Here is a 25,844-nt window from a genome sequence, read left to right as displayed (position 1 = left end):
ATGACAAATACCCATCACAGGTTAGGTGTTCATTTAAAAAAAAACAAAAAAAAAAGTATTCATTTCATAAAGATATGAAATTGAGAAGCACAGAAAAATCTAAACTGGAACCACTGAGTGTTTGGTATTTTTACCTGATGGATGACTGAAATAAAATTAATGGATTTTAATTTTGATGATCAAGTAATCATTTTAATCAACTAATTGATTAACTAAGTGATTTCCATCTCCTGTGTGCAGCCTGCAGAGGAGGGAGCACATGGCCAGCTGTCTTTACAACACTCACATAAAACTCTACAACTAAAGGAGCCGAGAGGTCACCAGAGTCATCAAGTCTTAAATTCTGCTAGTCGTCATTTTAATTGTGTAGCCCTAATATATCACCGCACACGCACACACACGCGCGCACACACACACACACACACACACACACACACACACACACACACACACACACACACACACACAGATCACAGACATTAATGGTGCTCTACTTTTACTCGGCACACTATTGATTAATAGGGTTTGTTGGAAGTGGCTTTTCGCTGCCTGAATATTAAGCAGGCTGGTTGTGTGTCTGTGTGTGTGTGTGTGTGTGTGTGTGTGTGTGTGTGAGTGTGACCCCTGCGACCTCGCTGCCTGCACCATGTGGGCCAATCAGAGGCATCGATGGTGGTAAAGAGGGGCACGGCCTGGACGGACCGGATTAAGAGGCCTGGCAGGAGGAAAAGCTCTCCCAGCCTCCAGGGGACATATCAGTACATCAATCCCACACACACACGCACACACACGCACACGCACACACACACACACACACACACACACACACACACACACACACACACGCACCATGCCTTCACAGCCCAAGGTTTCATCTTCAGACAGAGAGCAGGACCAGGAGGAAGAGAAAGAAAGCAGAAAGCAGATCAGTGATGAACTTATTCCATCCTTATTCAAACTGAGGAATAAATAAAGTTTAATATAAATATGTTTCGCAAACCAAAATCAATAAGCATAAATACTTAGCATGCAAAACTGTACAATTTCCTGACTTTCATAACTTTCCATAGCTAATATGTTGAATTTCCATGATAAATTAAAGAGACATGTTTTCCTTTGACCAAAATTTTAAATACACCTCCAATTCAGAGGTCATATTGAATTTTATTGTTCCTTTTTTATTCTCCCTGAATAAAAAAGTTTCTATGAATGCAAAGTCTTAATTTCAGGATGGTGAACATAACATTAAAAAAAAGTTAGAACTCTGAGTAATAACTACTTACTGACTTTTTAATTTGAGGCTGACAAAAATCCATGATATTGTCATGGCTTGTCCCACTTAATTATTAAATATACAGTATAGACTGTATAATATCCATGAGATCCTTGTGTTACTGCTACAGCAGATTAGTGCCAAATGTCAAAGCTTACACACTTTTATTGAGTTCAGCTCATTTTTTTTTTCTTAACAGGCTCCAAACTTGTTCTGAGATTTGCTGGCGCCAGCTCGATGTCACCAGCAGTCTGCAGTTGCTGGTGTGGGGTAATTACTGATCTGTATTGCAAAAAAATTATTAACATCAGGAGTTAGAGAATGGCTCCAAGTTGGAAAAAAAAAAATCTAAATAAAAGTGCAAAGCAGTGCATCGCTCACTGGGCCGGGAGGGAGGAACATCTTGGTTTCCCTCTCCAGCCCAGTCAGGACCAGCCGCCGCCTGCCCTCTTCTCTTTTGAAATGTGGCACACGGAGCGACACCTCAACTGCTGGACGTCCCATGAAGCTGACGTGCAGCTCTGCCCCTCAGAGGAGGGGCAGAGCAGAATTTAACGTATCCTGACGATGCCATGTCAGTCACTCACAATTAGTGCTGAAACAATTAGTTGGTTACTCAACGGAAAATTAATCTCTTATAATTTTGCTAATTTTGTTACATCAAGATTTTTCCACTGTCTCTTCGTTTCTATCATCTCTGTCTTTGCTGACTCACATGATATGAGGTGCTCCACATGGAGATGATTTTTTTGAAAATGCAATGACCCTCTGTCCAAATGACAAGAGTGTTTTTAGTCACCTACATCACTGTTTCTCAAATGGGGGTACGCGTACCCCTGGGGGTACGTGGAGGAACTCCAGGGGGTACGTGAGATTTTTAAAATATATATATTTTAAAAATTAGCATCCATGCAAGCCTCCTGCAAAAACATTATTTAGGCTAATAAATATTCATTAAAATATAAATGGAAGTTCATAATTAAATACTGAATTTTAATATCAGTATTCAATTTCATCATCCTGAAAAAACCCCAACATCCCGCCCCACCCCCGGTCTGGTTAGGGGGTACTTGGCTGAAAAAATATTTCATAGGGGCTACATCATTGAAAAGAGTTTGAGAACCACTGACCTACATCACTTGGGAAAGTCTCTCTGGAGTGCAATTTCTTGAAAATGTTGGTTTGCTTGTGTGGTGTCACCAGATGCACTGACCGCACTTTGATCATGTACTGACTGACCAGCATTTGTTGGACTTCCATAGACGTTTCAGCTGTTAAGATGTTTTTGTTGTATTTGCGCTTGCATTTGTTGCTAACTCTGGGATGTCAACACACCACTTCAGTCACTCCTCAACTTGCTCATGCTGATACTGTGAAATTTGGTATTCTTGTGTGAACAGAGATATGTAAGGTAACACTCAAATGCAGGCAGTTTAAAAAAATAGATGAAGGTGCAATTTCAAAAACTCAACTCTGAAAAACTGCAAACGCCAGCTTTTATCGGGTTAAGATTTATTTTTTCTTTTTCTGTTTTTTGTTCTCTATCACATCTGTCACATCACTGGTGTTTTCTGCTAAAATGTATTTTGGGTAAAGTTATGTATAGGCTATATTTATTTTTTATGGAGGACGGGCCAGCCACCACCCAGCCACCTTCCAGTACCTTGCCGATTGTGCTCTTTATTTAGTCTTTTTAATGCCTTTGAATTTTGCATCTTACTTTATTTTGGAGACTACACTGCCCTTTTGCAATTGTGCACATTTATTACATTTTGGAGACTGTAATTCCTTTGGATTTGGACACTTTATTCGTTTTGGAGACTAATGCAGTGTTGGAATTGTACGTTTTCATTTTGGAGCCTGTATGCCTTGCTGGAAGGCAAAGCATACAGGCACTGTATTTTGTTTCAGAGAATGTTTAGTTTGTTTGTTTGTTTGGCTAAAATGTCCCATCATCACTCGTCCCATCATCATGATCTTCCATTATATCAAACTCAGCCTTTACACTAGTTTTGAGTTGATTGGTGATGAAAAATCGCCTGAGTCCATATCTGTAATAGGATTTTTTGTTATGTAGCCTAAACTGTTTATTTAATACATGTTTATTTTAAAAATGGCCTTGACCTTTTTGTATTTAAAAGCTCTAAGTTACAGGCTATTTTGTGTTTTTAAGATCAGACCCATTGGTGTAGCTCTGTCTTTGGCAATCCCACAGGCTGGAAAAACAGTGGAGGGCCCTGTTTATTATTATAAAATAAGACAAAAACAATAATCGTAAAATTATTTTATATATTCCTATATAATTCTTGTGCCTGAATCACGTGTTGATAAAGTTCTATTTCCAGAAATCATATGAATGTGGGCGGATGTTTGCTGGTCATGAGGTCAAGGCTCTGAGTCTGTGGTTATCTTGCCAGTATAAAATAATTAGCTTAAAATAATTTAATTTGCTGCGGAATGCTTTTTGTGTATATTTATAATTAATTTAGGCTTCCAGGTAAACTAGAGAGCACTCAGTGCACTGTGGCTGATTTGGTTAATCTAAAGAAATGTGCAGGGCTGTTTTTTTGTTTTGTTTTTTTTCCATCGACTAAGATTTTCTTTGGCTGACAGCAGCATCCGTACTGAATATGTTCATGCAGAGCAAACTTCCACTGGAGTGAACTTTCTTTCTGTAAAACAAGAAATCTGACAGAGGTGCGAGCGTCCTCAGGCCTGTGCAGACATTCAGACAGCCCTCACCGAAAACGAACTGAAACAAACAAAGCGCACAGACGGGACGGATGCAGCGGATCAGAGCTCAGGAGGTGGGAGCTCACAGGGGAATAATGCTTTTATGGAAATGAGCGATTCGCTACTTGTTTGCATTATCCGGGTTTTAAATTTCAAAAGGTTAACCAAGTACCCGGATAAATGGTTACATCCCCACTGCAGCCATATGGTTGTCTCTCCGGCGGCTCTCCCAAAGGTGGAACAAGGAGGGACGAGAGGAGGTGTGAGGGGAGGGATGTGGGGAGGTTAAAGGCTAAGAAAAAAAAGAGAGAGAAGAAACGTGGTGAGCTGGTTAATTGTGTACAAATCAAAGTGCTTCCCACTCCAGCCTGCTGTCTCGCTCACCCCCCCTCACCCTCCTTTTCCAACAACAATGCCTGATGGGGGGATGTTTCATTTCCGCAAGCTGTCAGCATCGTAAGAGTGCCTGCGCGCGCGTGTGTGTGTGTGTTTTTGTGTGTGTGATCCCCACATAAGGCTGATTAGTTCTTCAACAGCAGCATGGCTAATTAAAATTGCCTCCTGCTTGTTAACAATTCCTCCCCCTTCTCTGCCCCCCCAGCCCCCAAACTCCAAACGAAAGCTCTCCAGCTCCACCATAAATCCTTGACTGGAGGCTTTGGTGATTCATGGCTAATTCATCCTGCCAGAAACACATTACCGCAGCCTCCCTGTGCCGGCGCTTACCAATAAAGTTAAATCAACCACCAGAGATTCAGATACACACCTGCAGGACACAGAAAGGGCAGGTTTCACAAGAATAACGACTGTAATACAGCTGCAACTAATGACTGGATCTGATTAATCGATTATTCATACACCCAGCTAACATTAAAACTATGTTTTCTTGAGGCCAGCGACGATAGCGGATATCTTCCCACTCATAATAGCTGACAAAGATACCAATACACATTTTTGTAAGGATCATAATACAAATGCAGGAACATGCCTATTTTACTTTTTTGCTATTTTACAAAACATCATGTCTGATAGTTGTATTAAGTGACACACACCCAGAAAAAAAGGTCACAAAAACACCAATTCCAAAACGCTGGTTGACTGTATAGGCCTTAAAACTGGGCCTATACGGTCAAATGAACAGCAGTCAACGGGACTTATCAAGAAAACCAATTCTCTAAATTATAATTTTTTACAGTGCGTGGGTGAAAATGACCTGAATGATGCTGATTAAGAAGATACATTTTCCAACCATCAGTTTCACATCAGCTTTTAATTATGTCTTCATTATAAATATTGGGCTGTGTAACAATGACCATCCAGTTACTGGTAAATATTTTAAATGAAATCACTTTTATAGCATTTAGCTCCTGTGCCTGCCATATTTTCTACTCCCTTTCGCAGATGCTCAGCAATGCCCCCCATGGCCAAAAGACAGTGCTGCACTTTTTTTTTTTTTCAGTCTCATTACAGTCTATGGCGGACCAAGGTGATATCAGCTGATACTGATTGTCTACAGAAATCAGGTGGGTTGTGATCAGATGCAAAGTCAAACCTAAAGCATGACAGGAGCAGCACTGCTAACCCTGGTCTGTGTTTCAGTCACAGCAGCTCACGTGTAGGAAATGTATTTACTAAATGATGAGGCATGACAATGGGTTTGACTTTGGCGGATTAGATCTGCCTTTATGTCAGCTGCTGCACGCATTTGGTTTCCTAAATTGCTGCTGCATGTACATATTTCTTAAGGATAAACGCAATCCCCCCTGGAACATAAAAATGGATCTAAGCAGGTGGAGCCGGGGAGGAGGAGGGTTAAAGCGATGCTGTTAACGCACGGGAAGCAACGGCAGAGCAGCTACACAAGCAACCTGTCAGGGTGAGCTGACGTGTCCTTTAAAAGGCTTTGAAATCAGGGAGTGGGATGATGATTGGTTAACTATGAAAAGCGTGCCAGTCAGGAACCAATCAGCTTATGGTACCTGGAGAGTTTCCTGACTGAACTGACTCTGCACATTAATGTAAAAGTGAACATGCAGTTCAAAGAAAAGTAACTGCAAAGATCTTTAATAACTTAATAACTTTAATAAAGCCTTAAATTATAAATCATTTCTTTTATGATTTTCTAAGAGGCTGTGCATACTGTGTGATGGTGATTACGAAAACTGTGCGTGCATGTGTGTGTGTGTGTGTGTGTGTGTGTGTGTGTGTGTGCATGGCTGGCCTGTGGTAACGGAAATGAAAACTATTAGCTATAGCACAGACCACAGTGACCTCTCCCTGACACATATCAATACTCCACCACCAGCATCAGTCAATATCCCACCAATGACAGACATCTATAAAAAATATCTATAATTTAAAAAACAGAGCCTGGTCAATTCATTTCTGTGTCTAGCCTGAACCCGCTGACTGGGGACTTCATAATTTATTTTACATTTCCCTTAACATAATTCAACGCTGTAACCCCTCTCAACACTCAAGTTTCAACCAGAATTTTAAAACACAGAATACTCTGGTGAGACTGGTTTAAAACTCTCCTCAATGAGCTAATGGGAAATGCATTTTGAGAAATGCAAACTTCAAAGTGTTTTTCAGTAGAAGCGATTAAATCTGGAGTATGAGAGATGGCATATTTGCAGCACTGCTATTTTGGCTTCTCTCTCTGTGTGTAACATGGGGAGAGCGGAGGGGTAAATGGGACGAGACAGGCTGACATGTGGGCAGCGGCGCTGAGGCTGAGCAGCACGAGACGCAAACGCAGCGGCGATAGAAGAGCATTAGGGAAAGAAAAACAACTGCACAACAGCAGTTTACAATAATGGCGACCGGCCCAGTCGGGGGTCAACAGCCCTGACTTCACTTAACTGCAATTTTACTGCATTTACCTCAGGAAGTCTGTGGGTTACTTTGTGCTGAAGACTGAGCACGGCCAGGACCATGAATACCAAGGGTGGAAGTCAACGCTTGCATTAGTTACTATAAATGAGTATTACTTTAATGTGGTCTTCCTGACAACATGTACTTTGCAACATTTTGCAAAATGAGAAGGCCTTTCCTAAAAAGACAATGTACAGACTCATACAAAATAATCCCTCTCAGTCATTACTTACGAGCCACTAGCAGTGTGTGTTGGTGTGTGTGTCTGCAGAGACCCTGCCCGCTGCCTGGATTTTATTGTTTTGCGGAGCTCAGGACTCTTCTGGGCGTCGGCCTTTGGGCAGCGGCTGTGAGGCTCCCAGCCAATCACAGCGCATCCAATAGGAAGCTACGAAAATCGCAGATCATAGAAAAAAAAGGAAATCTAGCAAAGAGAAACGCTGAGCAGACAAAGCTTGTTTCATGAGAGTGACTCAGGGGTTGGCTTTCACCTGCTGGCGAGCACTGAGGGAGAGGAGGAGGATGAAGAGCGACGAGTTGGTGCCAATGGGTAAAATTTTTTCCTAGGACAGCAATGTTACATTATGGGTGCTCATTTCATTCCGTCACCAGCCTAGGAATCCAAAACCTGCTGGCGGCGGTTAGCTTAGCCAGGAAGGAGGGGCCAACTTTGAATGATGTGTTTACAAACAACTGAGAAATCTTGCTAATTCTACCCGTAAATCACAGAACACGAATGTAGACGTCCATGAGCAAAAGAATCTGGACTGTAACGTACTGATCAGTCATTTCCCTTCACAGAGAAGAAAAATCTGATCACTGTTTGTCAGCTTTATTCTGTCATTTCTCATTTTCCACTTCAAAGAATCTAATTTGAACTCCTGCTCGGCTTAATGGGAACACCAGTTCCTACATTTTAAACATACTTTCACTTAAAGTCCCACTCCACTCAAAACTTTTCTCATGTTTATGTCCCCTAAAATGTCTGACCTTGACAATACTGACTTGTATTTGTACAGTTTGTCACTAGAAAGGTGTTTTCACACTCCTCTACATAAGGTGGAGGTGTGTGTGCACAAATCAGACAGTCAATCAGCTGTCAGGGCGCTGCTGTTCATATCATGGACTGCTGGTCCATGATATGAGGTTTTAAAAAACATATTTTTTCATAGTGAGATTATGAACAACACAATTTTCACAAGCATTGGAGGACAGGACTTTTATTTTCAAAAGCTCAATGATCATGTAGGTATGATCAGTATCAATGTAACTAAGAGATTTGCTGATAAAAAATATTTTTTTCATGGTTAGATTATGAAATACGGCAAAATATTCATGACTGTCACTCAATGGACTTCCTGGTTGTGAGAACAGAGCTCTGGTTATGAGCTGGTGTGCCAGCAGGCAGTCGGGTGGGTGGGGCCTGTTTGTATATTCATAGATCTGCAGATTTTTAGTGAAGGAAAGGTATATAGTTGCATTTAAGGCACTAAGGGATTTTTTCATGGCAAAAAACTTCTAAATATGTAATACTGTTAAACAGATTATTTTAGAGGCTTCATAAATGACTGGGGAGTAAAACAGGATTTTTTTCTTGTGCTGAGGTAAAATTCAGGAAGGTGACAGTATTTCTACTTGAACAGGATGTTTTAGGTCTCATTCCCCCCCTGATGAATACAGGTGAGGTAGATGAATAAAAACGGCAGTTACAGTCAGAACATGAAACTCTGTTAGACAGAACTGGAGTCACAAACGTAAATTATGTTCAATTACCATGAAACTGGGACACAGTTTGTTATGACAGAGACAACGCTGTCTAACTGTGATTTAATCTCAATTCATCACAGCCTGTCATGACTAGGGCTGTCATTTATTTGTGATCTGTAAGGGTGAACCTGATCACAGTTGAGCACATGTGAATAATGGACTAAAAAAAAAAAAATTACATCATATATTACATCATTCCGGTGTATCAAAAGCAAATGCATTTTATATAAATATCCACATTCAAATCCAAATCCTTTTGCATCTATGATGAAAAAGGAGCAGAAAGAAGACCTCCTTGTTTTACACGCCTCCCTCTTCAAATCTCTTTGATTCACCAGTAGGTCCATCACACACTGACATACTAAACTGTAAATCTGTCTGGAAAATGAAATCTTACTCCTTTTTGGGATCTGGCCCTATAATCATCTGGCTTAGACACTTATTCATTAGAGACAGTAAACCAGCGCTCATCGTTCTTCCTGCACCGCCGCTCCCGTCACTATGGCAATGTCATGTGATGAGGAAGCGCAAGTAATGCAAGGGATGATGGGAAATGGACTTGTTTATCTTTCTGTGACAACACAGAAATGAGGAAACTCATGAATAAAAGACAAAAACAAACATTTTACAACAGGGAGCGATATGCCAAAGACATTTACTGTCACCATCTGACAGTGACATCATTAGTTATATGTGAAATGACTGGTATATAACACTGACTGAGTGAACTTAGTTTAAGCCATGCTGCTCAGAATTAGGTGAAAAAGGTAATAATTTGCATGTTCAGGTGTGCAAATGAGCTTAACATAACACTCAAGTGTGACCGTCACAGCTGCTGAGATCTCCAGCTTTGATCAGTTTTGGGGTAAATCCTCTTGCCCCCACTCCCCAACACACACGCACATAACCAGGCTGATGCAAGCTTTGTGGGGCAGCACGTCTGGTGTTAAAGGGCTAACAGACACACACACACACACACACACACACACACACACACACACACAATTTCAAGGTGTTGAAGGTCCAGACTTGGTCACTCAGTCTAGAATAACATTATCATAGCAAACTGCATTTATGTGCAAGTTAAAATCAGTCAACCGCGTCAACAAACACAAAGCCTGCTGGGTCAGTGATGGAGCAACACAAACAGTTCCTTCACAACTTACCTTGTAGCTGTGTCTGCCATTTTAATGCGTTTTCGAACTGAGGCTCAGAGACAAACTTATCCAAATAATCCTATGGGAGCCTTGTGAGAGTTAAAGCCGCCGTTTCCGTCACAGATCATTTTTCTTTACTCGCACCCGGTGGCTGAGAGCTAGCACTGGATCAGCTGAACCTGCGCTAGGCTATCCGTCTGTACGGTTTGTACTGACGACACCATCTAGTGGTCAAAATCGCATACTGCACCATTTTTCAACAAGGTGGAGTCCGTCAATGACACACAGTCCATTACATGCAGAGATACAGAGTCGGCGAACTTACTTGGCAAAGCAAAACATGATTTGATCTGTGACTCAAAACTATGACACATTATGAACCCTTAGTTTTATGATCTGTTGCACCATTAGTCAAAATAAATGCTGTTTTACCACAGTGTTCAACCAGTTTCTCACCACAACTTAACCCCAGGAATGCACCGAACATCACAAATTGATGATATCTGACTGTGTCAGAGTATCCAAGGCTGGATTTTTGCTAAATCCTTAATGATGGGATTTAAAATGCTCGCTGGTTCCCACATGAAAGCAGCAGCACTGCAGTGGATCTGAACAGACATGAGGTCCAGGCTCTTGTTTGTTCTCCATTTTATACACCCAGTTCAGCACAAGGCCCACACACACACACAAACACACAAGTACACGCACACACACACATTCACGCACAAAGATTTGGGAGCCTCTGGGGGCATCTCTTCAGACAAACACATTTACACAATAATCCTATTAGAGAGAGAAAGTGCTCTCTCCCTCTCCCTCTCTTCATCCGTCGATACTCTCACTCTCTCTCACTTGCCCCTCCCTCTCTCACTCTGTTCGCTGTCAATGCCAGTCAATACACTGCTATCTTTGCTCACTTTCATATTCAAATTCATACATGCTCCGCTGCGGCTACAAGCAATCAGAGTCCAACAATAGAGGCGAGGTGCTGGAAGGTGCGACGGCGTGTCAGACTCATTTTAGAGCTGAGAGCGATGGAGGTGATGTGGTGCTCCCGCTGAGCCCGGATTCACTGCTGCCGTCCTCCTGCTCAGCTTGTCAATACTCCCTCACAGCTCTGTCTCTCTGAATCACTCCTCCGTTATGTCACTTTTTTTTTTTTTATTTCACTGTCCAGCTTCCTCAGCCTCCTACCACACTCAGCCCTTTGCCGGGACACACAGGCGCTAATGGCTAAAGATTACAGCTTCACCACATGAACAAAATATTTCACAGGGCTTAGTGATGCAATACAATGTGTAATATACAATTATTAAAGGATGGGTTCTACAAGCTGGATTAAAATGTTGATTCCCATTATTCATAATTTACAAAAAGTCTCTGTTTGCTTTCCTGATGAGAAACTCAGCGCGAGTCCAACAGCACGCTCGTTTTCAGCGCATAACAACCATCATAAAGTCCTTCTAAAAAACGGGGAACTGACACCACAATCAAAGAAGTTTTTGAACTTGTCCATTGGGAAGAAAAAAACAAAACATTGCAAACCTTGTGTTCTAACAGATTTTACTTTTACTTGGCTACCTGCATCTTCCCAAGCTGCTCTTCTGAGGAAGGTTACGAATGTTTGGGATGTACTGCGGTACACTTAGAAAGTAGTTCCAAGCGTTGTAATGAACAGTAGTTGTTCAAAACCTGCTCTGAATGAATACAACTTTTAAATAGACACCTGTGACTAGTGTTGTCACAATACCAATATTATGGTTGGATATGATATCTATACGTTACCTAATATCTCAAAGCTGATACTGAAACGACAACACGGCCCTTAACTGACTTGTCAAACTCCAGTGGTGAACAAAATAAATCACAATTTCACTCATATTTAGGGCATACAGAGAGATATTGATATAGGTATCGATATACAGATATAATAGACAGATATAGATATTCAAAGAATGACAGGTTAGCACATATAGATACATAAACATTTACACACTGCCTTTTCTGAACATTATGTCTGCTCTTGTCCGCTCTGCCTCCCACTGTCTGCGATGTCTTCTTGACTCTCTTACACACAACAATAACAGCAGAATAAATAACTTGTACTGCAACTGTATGACACCTGCTGGAGCACAAAAGGTGCCGAGCATTTTCCTCTTGTCATAATGTGACCAGGCAAACTCCTGCAGCCGAGCCGGTGGAGACCGCTTCAGGCAGGGCAGCTGTGGGCACTGGAGACTTAATTAGCTTCGCTTCACGATCATGTGCCAATGAGTGGATACTGACAGCGCCAGGCTGGGACGACTGTACCTGACAACTGTCACTGATCGACTCACACTCGGCATCGTCGGCATCTGATGGAGAGGAGGCAGGGTTTGGATGGGCAGCGAGTGAGAAAATGTCATATTTTTTTGTTTGACCACTTTGTTTTCTTGTCTGCTGTCAAAGTTCCTCAACATTAGCTAGCTAAGCAGTTAGCTACATCGCACGCACAACCTATCATGGCACTGGGGCAAGTTTCAAAAACCGCTGAGTTTTAAGTATCAAATCTAGAATTATCTGTCCCGTTCTTTTGTAATTAACTTGCTGCTTCTGTGCATCGCTGCATGTTTCAGTCTCTGGACAGAGCAGGACACAAGAGGGGAGGGTTCAGTGAGTTAATGCTTGCTGCTGTTCATGTCTTTATGTATTCATTTATTCATGCATTTACTTTTTGCTTGTGGGGGACGGTCACGGGAAAAAGTAGTTGCAAAATAAAACAAGTTATGCACACTGACAACCAGGAATGTTGCCATGTTAAGCCCTGCTCCTGCAGCCCAAAAACAAAAAAAAATATATTGCTGTTACTTTTCAAAAGCTCATTTTGGTCAACCCCTACAGTATGTGCAATTGTCAGTCTTTTGACACACTTACAGCCACTATTACATTAAGTAGTTCAGCATAAGTCTGTCAACTAATCCCCTCCATTAATATTCAATTTTAATTCAAATTTGTCAGTTCTCTGGTACCTCTGGTCTGCATAGGCAGGGCTTGCCAGACGCTTCTTATTCTCACTACTCCGCTTCCTCACTACATGTATGAAAAATTAAGAGCTCATATTGCAGCCTTGTACAAAGTCTTGTCCCTTCATGTAACATCATCAACGGGAACTGGATATTTTGTTCAGTCCTAATAAAGGAGGGGGAAGCAGAAGAGAGACGGAGCCCAGAAGGCAAAACAACCCTGAGGTGCTCATCAACATTTTGACAAACCTACATTCTCATGTGTTACTGCCCTATAAATGTTTTTTTTTCTACAGAAGCACACACACACACACACACACACACACACACACAAACAGATGTGCAGGAAATAAAGGTGCATAGCAATAATTGAGTGATGAAGACAGATCTGCAGGTATTTGGCAATCAGTGCTGCTGCACATGTTGAATAATTTGTTAGGACACGGTCATAGTGCTGGATTGTAACTAGATCTTGTATGGGTGGGTGGGTGCGCGGGTGTGTGCGTGTGTGTATGGGGTGGGGGGTTGGAGGGTTGGGGGTGGGGCGGGGTGTCATGTCAAGGCCATGTCTGGGGACACGGGCAGCAACGTGATGTCACGGCTGCAGGATGACAGGACGGTTGAAAGGCACGGTGGATCGGTTGGCTACTGTCACGCAACATGGCTCGCCTCAGGAGAAAGAGGCCAGGCATCCGTGACTCACGCTGTAAACACACAAACACACACGTACACACACAAACACACACACAACAGTAGGTCATATGTCTGCAAGGCTCAAGTGTGGTTGGTTTTAATACGCCGCTGCAATCACCTCAGCTCAACCCACTGACCTACTGCAGCTACGTCCCATCCTGGGCTGCAACTAATAGATTAATTGACCATGAAAATTATCATCAATTAATCATTTTGTGTACAAAAAATAATAAAGACGTTAGCACAGCCCAAACTGATTTCTTAAAATTTCCCTGTCTGTATTCTTTTTTATAAAGATATGAACGGAAAAAAGGAAGACAATCTTTGAATCTCTTTGATCAGACAATGGGTGGCATTTTTACATGATAAACAACTACACTTATTAATAGATTATTAAATTTATAATCAACTAATTTTGTCGATTGTCTCATTAATCAACTAATGGTTTAAGCACTAACTGTGAGGTCAGTCCTCATTAGTTTATGTTATACAATTATCAAGGTGTCATATTTGTCTGTTGAACGAACCCTTTGAAACGTCAGCAAATACACTTAAAAAACACGAAAAAAAAGGGATGAACAAATTAGCAAAAAAATTACCGGAACGTTAGTAAGACACTGCAGGAAAAAAAAATCAGAAACTTATACTGGGAAATACTGGGAAATTTGCCAAAATTACATGAAAATTAGCCAGAAAGTTTTGTTTTGAAAAGGACAATAGTGATGCTGAATTGACATCAGATTTCTTGTTTGAATGCTTGTTAGAGGTATTCCTCACTTTGCTGAGGACCCCTGGAAGACCCTCGAGGACACCCTGAGGGTCCCCTGACCCCACTTTGAACACCACAGGTCCTGACAGGTAGTAGTAGTGACTGACTTCTTTTCCAGAAGTGTCATTGGACTACTCACCAAATCTGCTGCTGCCCAAATCCTATAAATTCAATCCATAGTTTGTTTTATATTTCGACTCGACGTCAGACAGCCTCAGCCGTCACAACACACCGCCTGAACACACAGATTTGGTCAGGACGATGTGTTGGTGTGTGTTAGTGCAAATCAAAGTAAACCCGGTTGTCAGTGGTTTCATCCAAAACAGTGTGTGAGGTCTTGTCGCAGACTTTGCTCAGGATCCGTGTGTGTGTGTCAGGGACCCGAGGTGGATCCAGCGGCCTGGTGCCAGCAGAGCTTCTCATGTTTGCAAAGCTTGAAAGGACAGTTTTTTCATTCTCGGAGGGACTGTTGGACCCGGCACACACATTACTCTCATGGTGGAGAATTAATGAAGGGAGCAGCGGGACGTTCAGGTCCACTCGGGTTGCCTTGTCCTTTTAAATAGACTGTCAGTACACCAGACAGCGGCGGTGTATCACTATCAGACCACGTGAGCAGTTTTCTAACACGAGTCGACTGTTTACGTTTCTAATTAATGTCATTGTAACTGCATGCTTATATTTAAACTAAGCATTAGTCAATTAGCACCTTATCCAGTTGCTGACAGCCTGTGACATTATTACGGGTTATTGGTGAAAGGAGAAAAAAAGAAAGACAGAAAATTAGAGACATTTCCCTGCATCCTCACTGTAATCCTGGTCTATTTGCTGCTGCCATAGTGGGGAAACTGATTTCTGATCATTTTCTACAATGAAATCATCCCTTTTGAACACTGGTGCAATATGGCGGCTCTATGAAGAAGTCCTTGTTGATTGTGAGGGTCTGACACCAAAACCTGAGGTTAACCTCTGAGGTTTTAGCCAGCTGAAAGAATTCTGCCATCAAGCTCCAGTGTGGCTGCTGGGATAGATCAGGACAGGACGGAGGCTGCATTCAGCCACAGGAGGAAGAAAATCAAACCACCCAGCAACCAGATGGGCCCAGAAGTCTTTTAGTAATCATATTTGCTTAAATCACATTTATCAATTTCTAATCTATTAGGGCTGGGGAATATATGTAATCCTGTGTCCAATATATGCAATACATAATACTGTGATATGACATAAGTGCAGTCTTTTCCTGGTTTTCGGAGGCAGAATTTCAGTAAAGGGATGCTGTTTTCTGAACTTGGCAGTCTGTTCTAGATGTCTGGTTTTTGTCTTTACCTACTTGGTCGTCATATCCGCATTACTTATTACTGTTTATCAACAATTTCAATGTGTAAATTTTGCGAGAGCATCAATAGTCCTCCTCACGGTATCACCACAATATCGTCATCGAAGTTTTGAGTCAAAAATATTGTGATATTTGATTTTGTCCCTAATATCTATCCAGTAATATGCAGGTGATTTGGGATGGCTGGTAACAAGTGCACGGGGTAAACTAAAGTGCCATGAGCCAGCTTTGTAACAAGACAGGGAGAGACTTTTTTTTTGTAATTATTATTCAGTGGAAAGGCTCAGCAGGGGATGCATGATAAATATTTCACTAGGCGGCATAAACCCATCATATTCCATTCCATCATTATTTCTTTTTATGTAACTGCAGGGTTGAGTGTAGCCGTGGTTGTTCAGTCACAGCAGGATTTAATTGGTTTGAGTCAGACCGCGGGCTGGGGCGGGCCAGGCCGGGCCGGGCGGGGCCAACCTGGTCCCGGCTGCAGTACTGAGGGAACCCAGTCGGTTTGGCGTTCAAAACATTGCGAGCAGTTGCAACAGGCGGAGTCTTTGCACAAAGTGGCGCCAGAAACTTTGTTGTTTTATTCAGCCGCCCCGGGCACAAACCGGCAGTGTTAATGTGAAAATACAAAGACTATTTATGTCACAAGGTGGGAAATCCTGAAGGGCAGCGACAGGAAGGTATGAGACGGGATACGGCAGCAGTTTGGGAGCCGAAGGAGGCCGATATGAATATTTCAACCACATGTGTTGGCAGAACATGAGCTAACTGCCCCACCCAGCTCACCCCACCGCCGGGATCAGATGTCACGCTGGGCTGCCAGACATGTGTGTCGTATGGACGCCTCATGTGTGCGCTGGGACACACACTTGGCCTCGCTCCACGTCGACAAACCCCTCATGAAGCACGGGCTCTGACAGGGACGGGCCAGATCAGGGCTGGGCAATGCTTCAGATTTCATCGTACATGGTATTTCAGTAGAATTATGTGGTGGTGATGATGATATGGTGATTTAGGAAATCATGACACACAATCACAAGCAAAGTTTACTCTTTGAATTCCAGAAGCCCATGGGAGGGCCTTTATTTTGAAAGGTTTGAACAAAATTGACTTTTTTTTTTGTTTACTTGTAACTTGTAACTAACTACAATAAATATAAATACAGTTTTATTGTAATTTTTGTTACATTTTTGCAAATTTTATGGTATTTTTCCTATTTTACTGTCATGTTCTGACAATTTTCTTTTTAATGATAATTGTATTTGTTCTTATCATTTTACTTTTTCTGTTTTTTTTAAATTTTGTGGCACTTTCAAGGTAATCCTTTTGTTAAAAATTTGGGCAATTTTGTGGTGATTTTATGGTGATCGTTGGTCATCTCCTCTCTACTTTCCTGTTGTTATACTGTGATGAATGATGTCAAAATAAATCCTTATGAATATCATATCATTTATTTCAAATATATAATTCAGCACTAGGCCAGAACAGTCTAATAATCAGTCAGCGGCTGACAATTCAACTATGCTTACAGATGTATAATTTTCCCATACAAGATCTAGTAATAACACACTATAGTTTGTTCACCTCTGGCTTGTGATGATGCCAAAGTTAATCCCATCAGTATTATAAAGGCTGTTCTAAAAGCTGTCTTAAACCTAAAAATATTTAATCGTGCAGAAATTGTAAAATAAGTCTGTTCAGCGTGGCACAAAAGCAGAAACCAACCAGAAAGCTCTTTGACATTTCTCTTTTCCATTTTTCTTGAGTAGAAACTGATCAAGTATTTATTATAAAAATACCAATGTCATTCTTAATCCTATCCACAGTCGCCTACAGCATGTGTTAAATGTAGGTCTTTCTTAAATTTGACCGACCAACTAATCATTCAGACAACGTCCCAACTGCTCAAACTTGACAAAAAATACTTTCGGCTGTGATGTCCTAAAATATCTGCCATGCATGTTTCCTTGGGCCTGTATGTCCTGTCTATACTGACAGCCATTCAGCCATTATACAACTGGAACAAGACATATGAGGAGAAGAGGTCGTGTAAGAGCAGCTTCACGTCTGCTGGGATTTGTGGGCAGGCTTTATGTGTTTCTACCTCGCTGCCAAGCTGTGTTGGGCAGAAAGGGTGAAAAGACAACTTGGGACACAAAGAGGAATCTCAGCACAGAGGCTCGCAGCGAGCTGCCAAACTAAACATCAGTGCTCCTCCTGTAAAGCTTTCTTCTCCTCCCTGGAAATATAACAGAAATGGTATAAGGTGATGTCCTGGGTGATGTGCCTTGCAATTCTGGTAGAGGTCAACCGATAGTGGATTTTTAAACGCTGATATAATAATGAGAGTTCGGGGCAGGAAAAAGCTGATATAACCCCCCTTACCAACCCATACTTCACTACTAGATAGATATTGTGACTGCTGGACGGATGATTTCATTAGTATGGAAATGATAACTAAGCTACAGCAGTCTAATAACTTCAGAAATTTTAGTGTAATGCAGCCTTTAAAACAAGACATGTCCTGAATTCCTTGAAGACTATCTGCAAAAAGATGTTTGTTTTAACAGTAAGGTGTGGGGATACTCCGATAGATCAGCCACCGATGTAAATCTGACAGTTTTTACTCCTTATGACTCAGTCGGTACTGGCCGATCTGGAAAACTGATCTGTAACAAACAGATCTATGCTTACATGTCTGTGTCTACAGTATGGATGCTGAGGGGACATGGAAGCTTCCGGCATTTAGTCGTGTCAGAGAATGACTCAAAAAATTCAATCTGCATCACATGCTTGTTTTATATGCACATTTAATTTCTGGAGCTGTATGAATTTAGTTAAGCAGATTTTTTTTTGTTTTGTTTTACCTAATACAGCATATGAAACTCTTGGTGCATTGTTTAATTTTTAGGAGCAGAAAGCAACATGGTTTCTGAGATGTACTTGGCACTTTGAGCTCTTAAAGTTAAGTAAAAGAGAGGCTGCCAAATTGAAGAAACACTTCTTGGCATTTATCAAATCAAAGCATATATCTCATAAATGTACCGATTAATATTTGGAGGGCCTCGTCATGAGTCGTGTTTAATAATGGACCACCTTTTTGTGAGCCTCGACAGGACTGAACAACCGTGAACTAACATGGGTGCAATAATGTCCAATTTTTTATATAAAAAAAAAAATTAAAATAAAAATATTGGTATCAGCAACCAGGATCAGCACAGACAATCCCAATTGGAGCATCCCTAATAAAATGTTTTCTTCTGAGTTTTGTGAGTGTTGCTGGAATCCTTTTCTTTCTAATCATCTATTCGAAGCCAGACTACATCCCATAATACTGATACTGACCCATCCCTTCCATCCACACAGTTTATGTGGGAGCCAGTGAGGACTGCAGCAGACTGGACACCTCGCCAGATTACATGCAAACTGTATGGGTGGACAGACTTCAATAGGGTTAAGTGGGAAAGTATTGTTTTTGTTTTTATTGTTTTGGGTGAACTGCTTCTTTAAAGCCACAGCAGTGCTCTGCTTGCAGTGATCCTTCGTGTGAGGGCGCTGTCTGCCGTGCTGAGTGGGAACCCTGCGATGGGCCAACACAAACCAGGGGACAGTGAGTTCGCCTGCACTAAATTACATAATCTGGCTCTGCTTCCCGGTTCGAGGAAGACAAGCGACCCACAGACACACACTTCACTAAGCAGGACGCTGGCACACTGACAGCTAGCCCCAATGACCTCAACATGACATTCATTTGCATTAACTTGCCTCTCCGGTCTGAACTGGACCAATGGAAAACCCAGAGGGAATCTTGAAACAAATCACATGTGGCATGAAGCAGCCGGTAAGAAAATGGCTCTGGTACGATGCTTTCCTTTCCTTTACAAAACCAGGGATGCACCGACTGGGATAAAATACAGGACTGGTATCAGAGATTTTACCCCAGACTAATATTTCACATCAACACCCTTCACCAACATCAGAAATAAAAATATCTTCATTCTGCCTTTTTGGTACATAGAAGCCTGCGTTTCTCAAAATGGGCAGAAAGAATGATTTCATATCAATTATTTTTCCCAGTGACCCCAAACTAATGATCCAAGCTTACTGTGTTCAGTGAAAGTAATGGGTCTGATCAGGACTCAGCACTGGTTCAAGTTTCACAACCAGAGTGGGTGTCGGCATTGCAAAAATGGCAGTGGTGCATCCCTGTGAAACACATTTAGATAACAGCCAGGTTGTGGTCTAAATCAACGTCCCACACACAGAAAACTCCATGTCTGAGTCCAGCTTTTGCCCCGGAAAGAAATGGATTTGGAAGCCAGACACTAACATCAGGGGAGCATTGGAGACAATTGTTTTGTACAGTATGGAGTTTATCACTGTCACAAAATAATAATATTTTGTCAGTTGTCAGGCACTGGCCCAAAGCAGTTGCCCCCAGAAACTGACAGCATTTAGTAAGGAAGTATGGGAGTTTAGCTGACAGTGGTGCTGAGGTTTCAGTGAATAAAGCCCCTGACCTGGCTGATAGGACATTGATTCACATGCCTGGATTTGCATAAAGGCTTCAAAGCCCTCAGGGTAAAACCTCCAGGAGTAATTTACATAAAGCTGAATGACCCCTGCAACACAAATTTAACAGCCATCAATTATTAACTTAGGCTAATGAGCTTGCTTGCTGCCACAGAAGAAGAACTGACGGTGTCTGTTATGTTCAACATGCCGCTGTCAGCGTCAGTCAGTAGACATTAGACTGGATGATTTTTTTTTTTTTTTAACAGGACTTCAAATCGCATGCTTTGCACATCTGTATAGCACGGAGCTGGAAATGGGTTTAGTCGCGATATGCATGCCGGAGACACCATCACCCCAAAATCCATTTGTAAAAAAATCGGGTTTTGATGTCACCTTTGATATCAGAAAGACAATGTCGCTGGTAAAAAAAAAAAAAAAAAAAAAAAAAAAAAACGTTTCATGTCATTTTATTAATAATCAAGATCCTCTCTTCATTTCGGCATACATACGACAAGCCACGCAGCACTCCTTTCAATAAAATCCCCAGTTTTACAGCAACACACCCTGGTGGGTGGTAACGAGCAGCGAGGACCACTTCTAAAAAAAATTATTTATTTATTTACATCAGTGCTGCCTGGTGGATTACACGTACGCCGAATTTTCCCGAAGAAACTATCGAATCAGAAAAAGATATAAGTTATAGTTTATGAGGTATGTGCATTTGCAGACAACCAAGGTCATCTTAAATTAACCGATTTTTCAATTAAGTCTGGCGTGAGGTTTCCCTTCACGCGCGACAGGAGGGCACACGTCAAGGTAAAGACTGAGAGAGAAACGTGGTTATCACACTCCACCTGTACCCGTTCTCATTTCCTGTAGATGCCAGTGTATATGAGTATTTTAATGTCTTGTGCATGCACTGATTTCTTGTCCTAATTACATACATTGTAATTACACGCATTGTTATCATTACTTTTTTTTAGCTGCCTGTACATGATGTGATACTAAATCCTGTATACATATATGTGCTAATTTATTGTGTATGCCAGTGTATATAAATAAGTACTTCTTGTCCTGCATGTTTGTGATTACATGCATCATCACATACATTGTCATCATTAGTTGTTTTTTGTATACGATGTGATTTTGGATATGAATATGTGCTGATTTCCTGTCCTATGAGTTGATGTCTGCTTTGCCAATACAAATGCCTGTTTCTAATCACAATAAAGCACTTTTTGAATTTGAACTTGAATTTGACATGCAGAGCATTCACTGCACATTGCGCTTCCCGTGGCTACAGAGAGGCAGAGGGGTATAGGCTTCATATTTCCAGAGGCTCTCCTCATGGGAGGCGCCTGCATCCATCATGAGGAAGGAGGATGCTGCGAGGGAGGATGAGGAGCACCGAGCATCAGCCCCGCATCAGCCCGCACCGATGACGGCTCCGTAAGTGGGTTACCGACTAGCATACAGCGACATGAGCAGGTTAGCTGCATTCCGGCAAAAGAGACGGGAATGTGAACCGACAGGTGCAACAGCATCATCATCATCATCATCACCATCACCCTCCAGCCGTACACAACCTCCTCCCATCCATCCACACCGCCAACACACATCCAGCCCAGAGGAACCAAGAAGCCAACAGCCCCGGCGGAGCGTAAGGAGCGAGGACAAGTTGAAATAAATGTTGCTTATTTTCATTCTGTGAAATTAATGTCGGGATGGTGAGAGCGAAAAAAGAAAGAGTGAGAGAGAAAGCGAGAGGGTGAGAGTGAGGGAGAGAGAGAGAGAGCTGCTAGCTTAAACGCCCGCCGCTCCGCCGCCACAGCAACCGAGCCAACCGCTGTTAGTTAGCCGCGGCGATGAGGCATCGAATGAAACAGGAAAAAAGGAGAAGAAAAAACATCATTTGTGTGTTTCCAGACTCACCTCTCTGCCATTTTCCCAGCGGTTCTTAGTATCCGTATAGAATAAATCCCACAACGTCTCCCATGTTGCCGAAATTGCGGTCGCCGCAGTCAACGAGACACTCCTTCCAGACCCGCGTCAAGCTAGCCACGGTACAGGCGGGGAACTTCCGGGGAGACTCTTCAAAATAAAACCCAAACTTCATGAAAGGGTTCCCGTGTTGCAAGGTGTACCGCCGAGAAAAAAACTGAGCGTATTTAACGATGAAATCCGTTTTGCTTTTCTTTTTCAGCGCATATATTAATATCGACAGGGCATGACAAAAACCTACAATGAAATAGCCATAAAATTAACAAAAAAAAAAAGAAAAAAAAGAAAGAAAGAAAAAAGAAAAAAAAAAATCGAACAAAAATTACAAAAAAATAGCAAGCACGATTGTTAGTATATTAAAACCTAAATGTAAGAACGCAAATAATTCAAAAATCAAAATTGCCGTTTTGTTAAGAATATGTAATATGTTTGCCAAGAATATTATAGTCTAAAAGGTTTTAGATTTTTATTTTTAGATTAGAATATTCGTGTACAGCAACTGCTGATTTTAACCTGAGCTAGCTTTCTTTTCCTTTCTTTTTTTTTTTTTTTTTTTTTTTTTTTTTTTTTGACTAATTTTAACCTCACCCCCGCTTTTATCCTGAATGAAGTATAGAAAAAAGTTACAGGAATATTATGATTTAATTGTAATATATTTATTTTAAATATATTTATTTTAAATTATATATATATATATATATATATATATATATATATATATATATATGTGTGTGTGTGTGTGTGTGTGTGTGTGTGTGTGTGTGTTTTAGATTGTAATATATTTATAAAATTCTAAAAGTTTTCGATTTTTTTAAGGTTATAATGTTCTTGTAAAAAAAAAAAGTAATTTGTGGCAATAATTTTCTCATTTAATTTATGATATACTTGTACAATAGTAGTTACGTTGTAGGGTTTGCTGTGGTGCTTTTATCTTGAAGGTAATACTGAATGATTTCCGGCACTGATCTGCCTAACTGTGGCGCGCTTCACGCAGCGGTGGACGAGCCCTGCTAGACTTAAGTGATGATGCATTCAGGTCAAATGGCAAAGATGGTAGATACGAGATTCTTTTTCGGTAGATTCTGATCACCGCAGCTGGTCCAACCGAACGGAGAACTGGTCACACACACACACCCACACCCACACCCACACCCACCCACACACACTCACACACACACACACACACACACACACACACACACACACACACACACACTTCATAAAAAGGTTAATACCATAAAACTGTCAGATGTATGGCCCATTTATATTTCAACAGTTGTGTGTTTGGTAACTTTGATGTTTGGGCGTCAACATGTGGCTCTCTGCCTTTTTTCTCAGGGATCTGGTCATTTTTTTATATAATTATAACAAAAAGCAAAGAGCGAACAAAAATTTCCAGGCGTTTATTTGGAAGCCAAATCTAATAATGAATAAATACATAAATAAATGCATAAATAACAATTACATCAGGACCAAAGTTCCGTCAAAGCTGAGATATGCGTCTAATGATTAATCACAATTTTCCTATAATACAATATTGCCAACTACATTTATTGCACCACTTTGACCTGTGTGTGTGTGTGTGTGTGTGTGTGTGTGTGTGTGTGTGTGTCCGCGCCCTAGGGTGCTAATGATGGAACATCTGCTGCTCTGTGACCGCTGCGCCCTCCAGTGGATACTGCATGACACTGCAGGCTTTCCTAATAGTACTATAAATACAGCAATTTATTCCAATAATAATGTGAATTAATACTTGTATGAATGATGGCTTATCAAAACAGCAGACAGAGATCATTTCATGAAGGTTATACTGTCAGGATCTGGATGGCTGAAACTGAGTTTTTTTCTTTTTCTGCGTATTCTTGGCAGACCATGTGGCATCTTACACGAGCCCCTGCAGTGGAGGGCCAATAACTGAATCATAAAGGTGGCGCTACAAAAAAAAAAAAAAAAAGACATTACTGTTCCAGTTCCAGTTTATTTAGACCTTAAATCCTAGCTGCAGGCTCAAAGGGCTTCACAGGCCCTCAGCTCAGAGGGAAGCTCCTCCCAGGCCGGCCAGGTGTGCAACAGGTGTGGAGTGGGCAGGTAGCAGCTCTAATCAACTAAAATACTTTTCTTTATGTGGCATGAAAAGGAAGAAAAAAAAGGCAGAGCAATAACACTTCAGTGTTTTTATAGGGCTTTGATGCTCAACCAACCATTAACAAAAATAGATTCTCTTCTTTGGACTTGAAGCTGCTTTGGACAGCATGATGGACTAATATGATTAGTTTCAAATCTAATATGATATGTGTATAATTTGGCTCCTGATTTCATTTAAAAAAAAATCCCATGAATAAATCGACAATTTATTCCAGTTTCTATACTGTTTGCTGCAAGTTGTCATCTTTTCCAGATGTGAACTTTTTCTTTCAATCTGAGCCTCTTTGCTCTTGTTTAAATTGGTCAGAAAAAGAAATTCTGCGACAAAACCCTGTGACGCAAACAATCTTTTGCGAAGGAATCACAAGAGAAAGAAGTCAACCAGGCCTGTCTGCTGTTATTCATATTATTATCATTATTTAACGTTAATACAACGCCTTGGAGACGCCCAAGCAACAACACATCCATCACCGAGGACGTTTACTGCATTAAGAATTAAAGCTAATGTGCTTTTGTGGGATTTATTTTGCCTAATTTCTTGTAGCTTGCATGATTAATCCAAGCAGCTCTCTGGATGCATGAGGAATGGATGCACTAATAGAATAAATGGAGATGTGTGTGGCGGCAGCGCTTTATCACCAGGACGGACAAGAGGGGGAACACCCACTCTGCTGAGGCCTGGAGGTTCGATATGACTGCATGGATCTGGATCTTTGGTTAAATTTGGGTTGTTTTTTGGTCTAAATCATTAAGCTGTAATTTAAGTTCAGGTTTATTTAAAGGCCAGTATCACTGTTTACAGCCTCAAAGGACTTTACATGCACACAAAGAGCCCGAGGACTAAAAAAATACACAATTTATCTTTGGTCACCTCTTTTCTTTCATGTAATTCTTGAAAAATGACATGAATCAGCGTGTAATTATCCTCCACTTGAAGGGAGATCGAAGGGACATCGACACGTTTGATTTCTGAGCCTCTGCAGGACGACTGGGACAAGTTTGGGGGGGGATGATGGATTTTGACATTTTGAGTATAAACCTGATTGGCCCACCACAGCGCCACCACCAGGCCAACAGGGCCCCAAGCTTCACGCTCAGCCTCACTGCCCGGTCACATCTGATGAATGTTTAGGGAAAGATGTGATGTGAAAGCAAAAATTAAACAGGAAATTAAAATGAAAACAAATGAAAAATACAAAACGATAACAACTCTGTGCAGCATCAATATTTCAGACACCAAACATCACATGTCCAAAAAAAAAAAAAAAAAAAAAAAAAAAAAAAAAAAATTAAGTGACATGTAAGACACCTTGCATCAGGATCTCTGCTGACTTGTTTCTCAGTGAGTTCAGCCAATGAAAATCATGTTCACTCCATTAAACCATGTGCTCATCCTCCTCAAGCGGGAATGAGCAAAAAGTTGGGATGAGAAAAATGTCATCAGCTTTTTCTCCTCAGTTTGCTGTGAACCTGGATGGACCTTCAGGTGGCAGGTGATTTTATGGTTCAGTCTTTCTTTCCTCTTGTCTCATCAGGATGCTGCGAAATCATTTGAATCTAAAGTTCAAAGTTC

At 41.3% G+C, this 25,844-nt stretch overlaps 1 protein-coding gene across 1 annotated transcript in view; it reads right to left on the bottom strand.

Moving 5' to 3' along the window:
- Nucleotides 1-22,130, bottom strand: part of arhgap39 (Rho GTPase activating protein 39) — a 127,094-nt gene extending 104,964 nt beyond the window's left edge. The window contains exon 1 of the mRNA XM_030049883.1: nt 22,058-22,130. Coding sequence (XP_029905743.1) covers nt 22,058-22,068 — 11 coding nt within the window. The 5' untranslated portion in view covers nt 22,069-22,130. The remainder of the gene's footprint in view (nt 1-22,057) is intronic.
- Nucleotides 22,131-25,844: the final 3,714 nt, after the last annotated feature.

The sequence above is a fragment of the Myripristis murdjan genome, chromosome 4, assembly GCF_902150065.1.
Source record: "Myripristis murdjan chromosome 4, fMyrMur1.1, whole genome shotgun sequence".
In the NCBI taxonomy this organism is placed as follows: Eukaryota; Metazoa; Chordata; class Actinopteri; order Holocentriformes; family Holocentridae; genus Myripristis; species Myripristis murdjan.
This window is presented reverse-complemented; position numbering and strand designations above follow the sequence as displayed.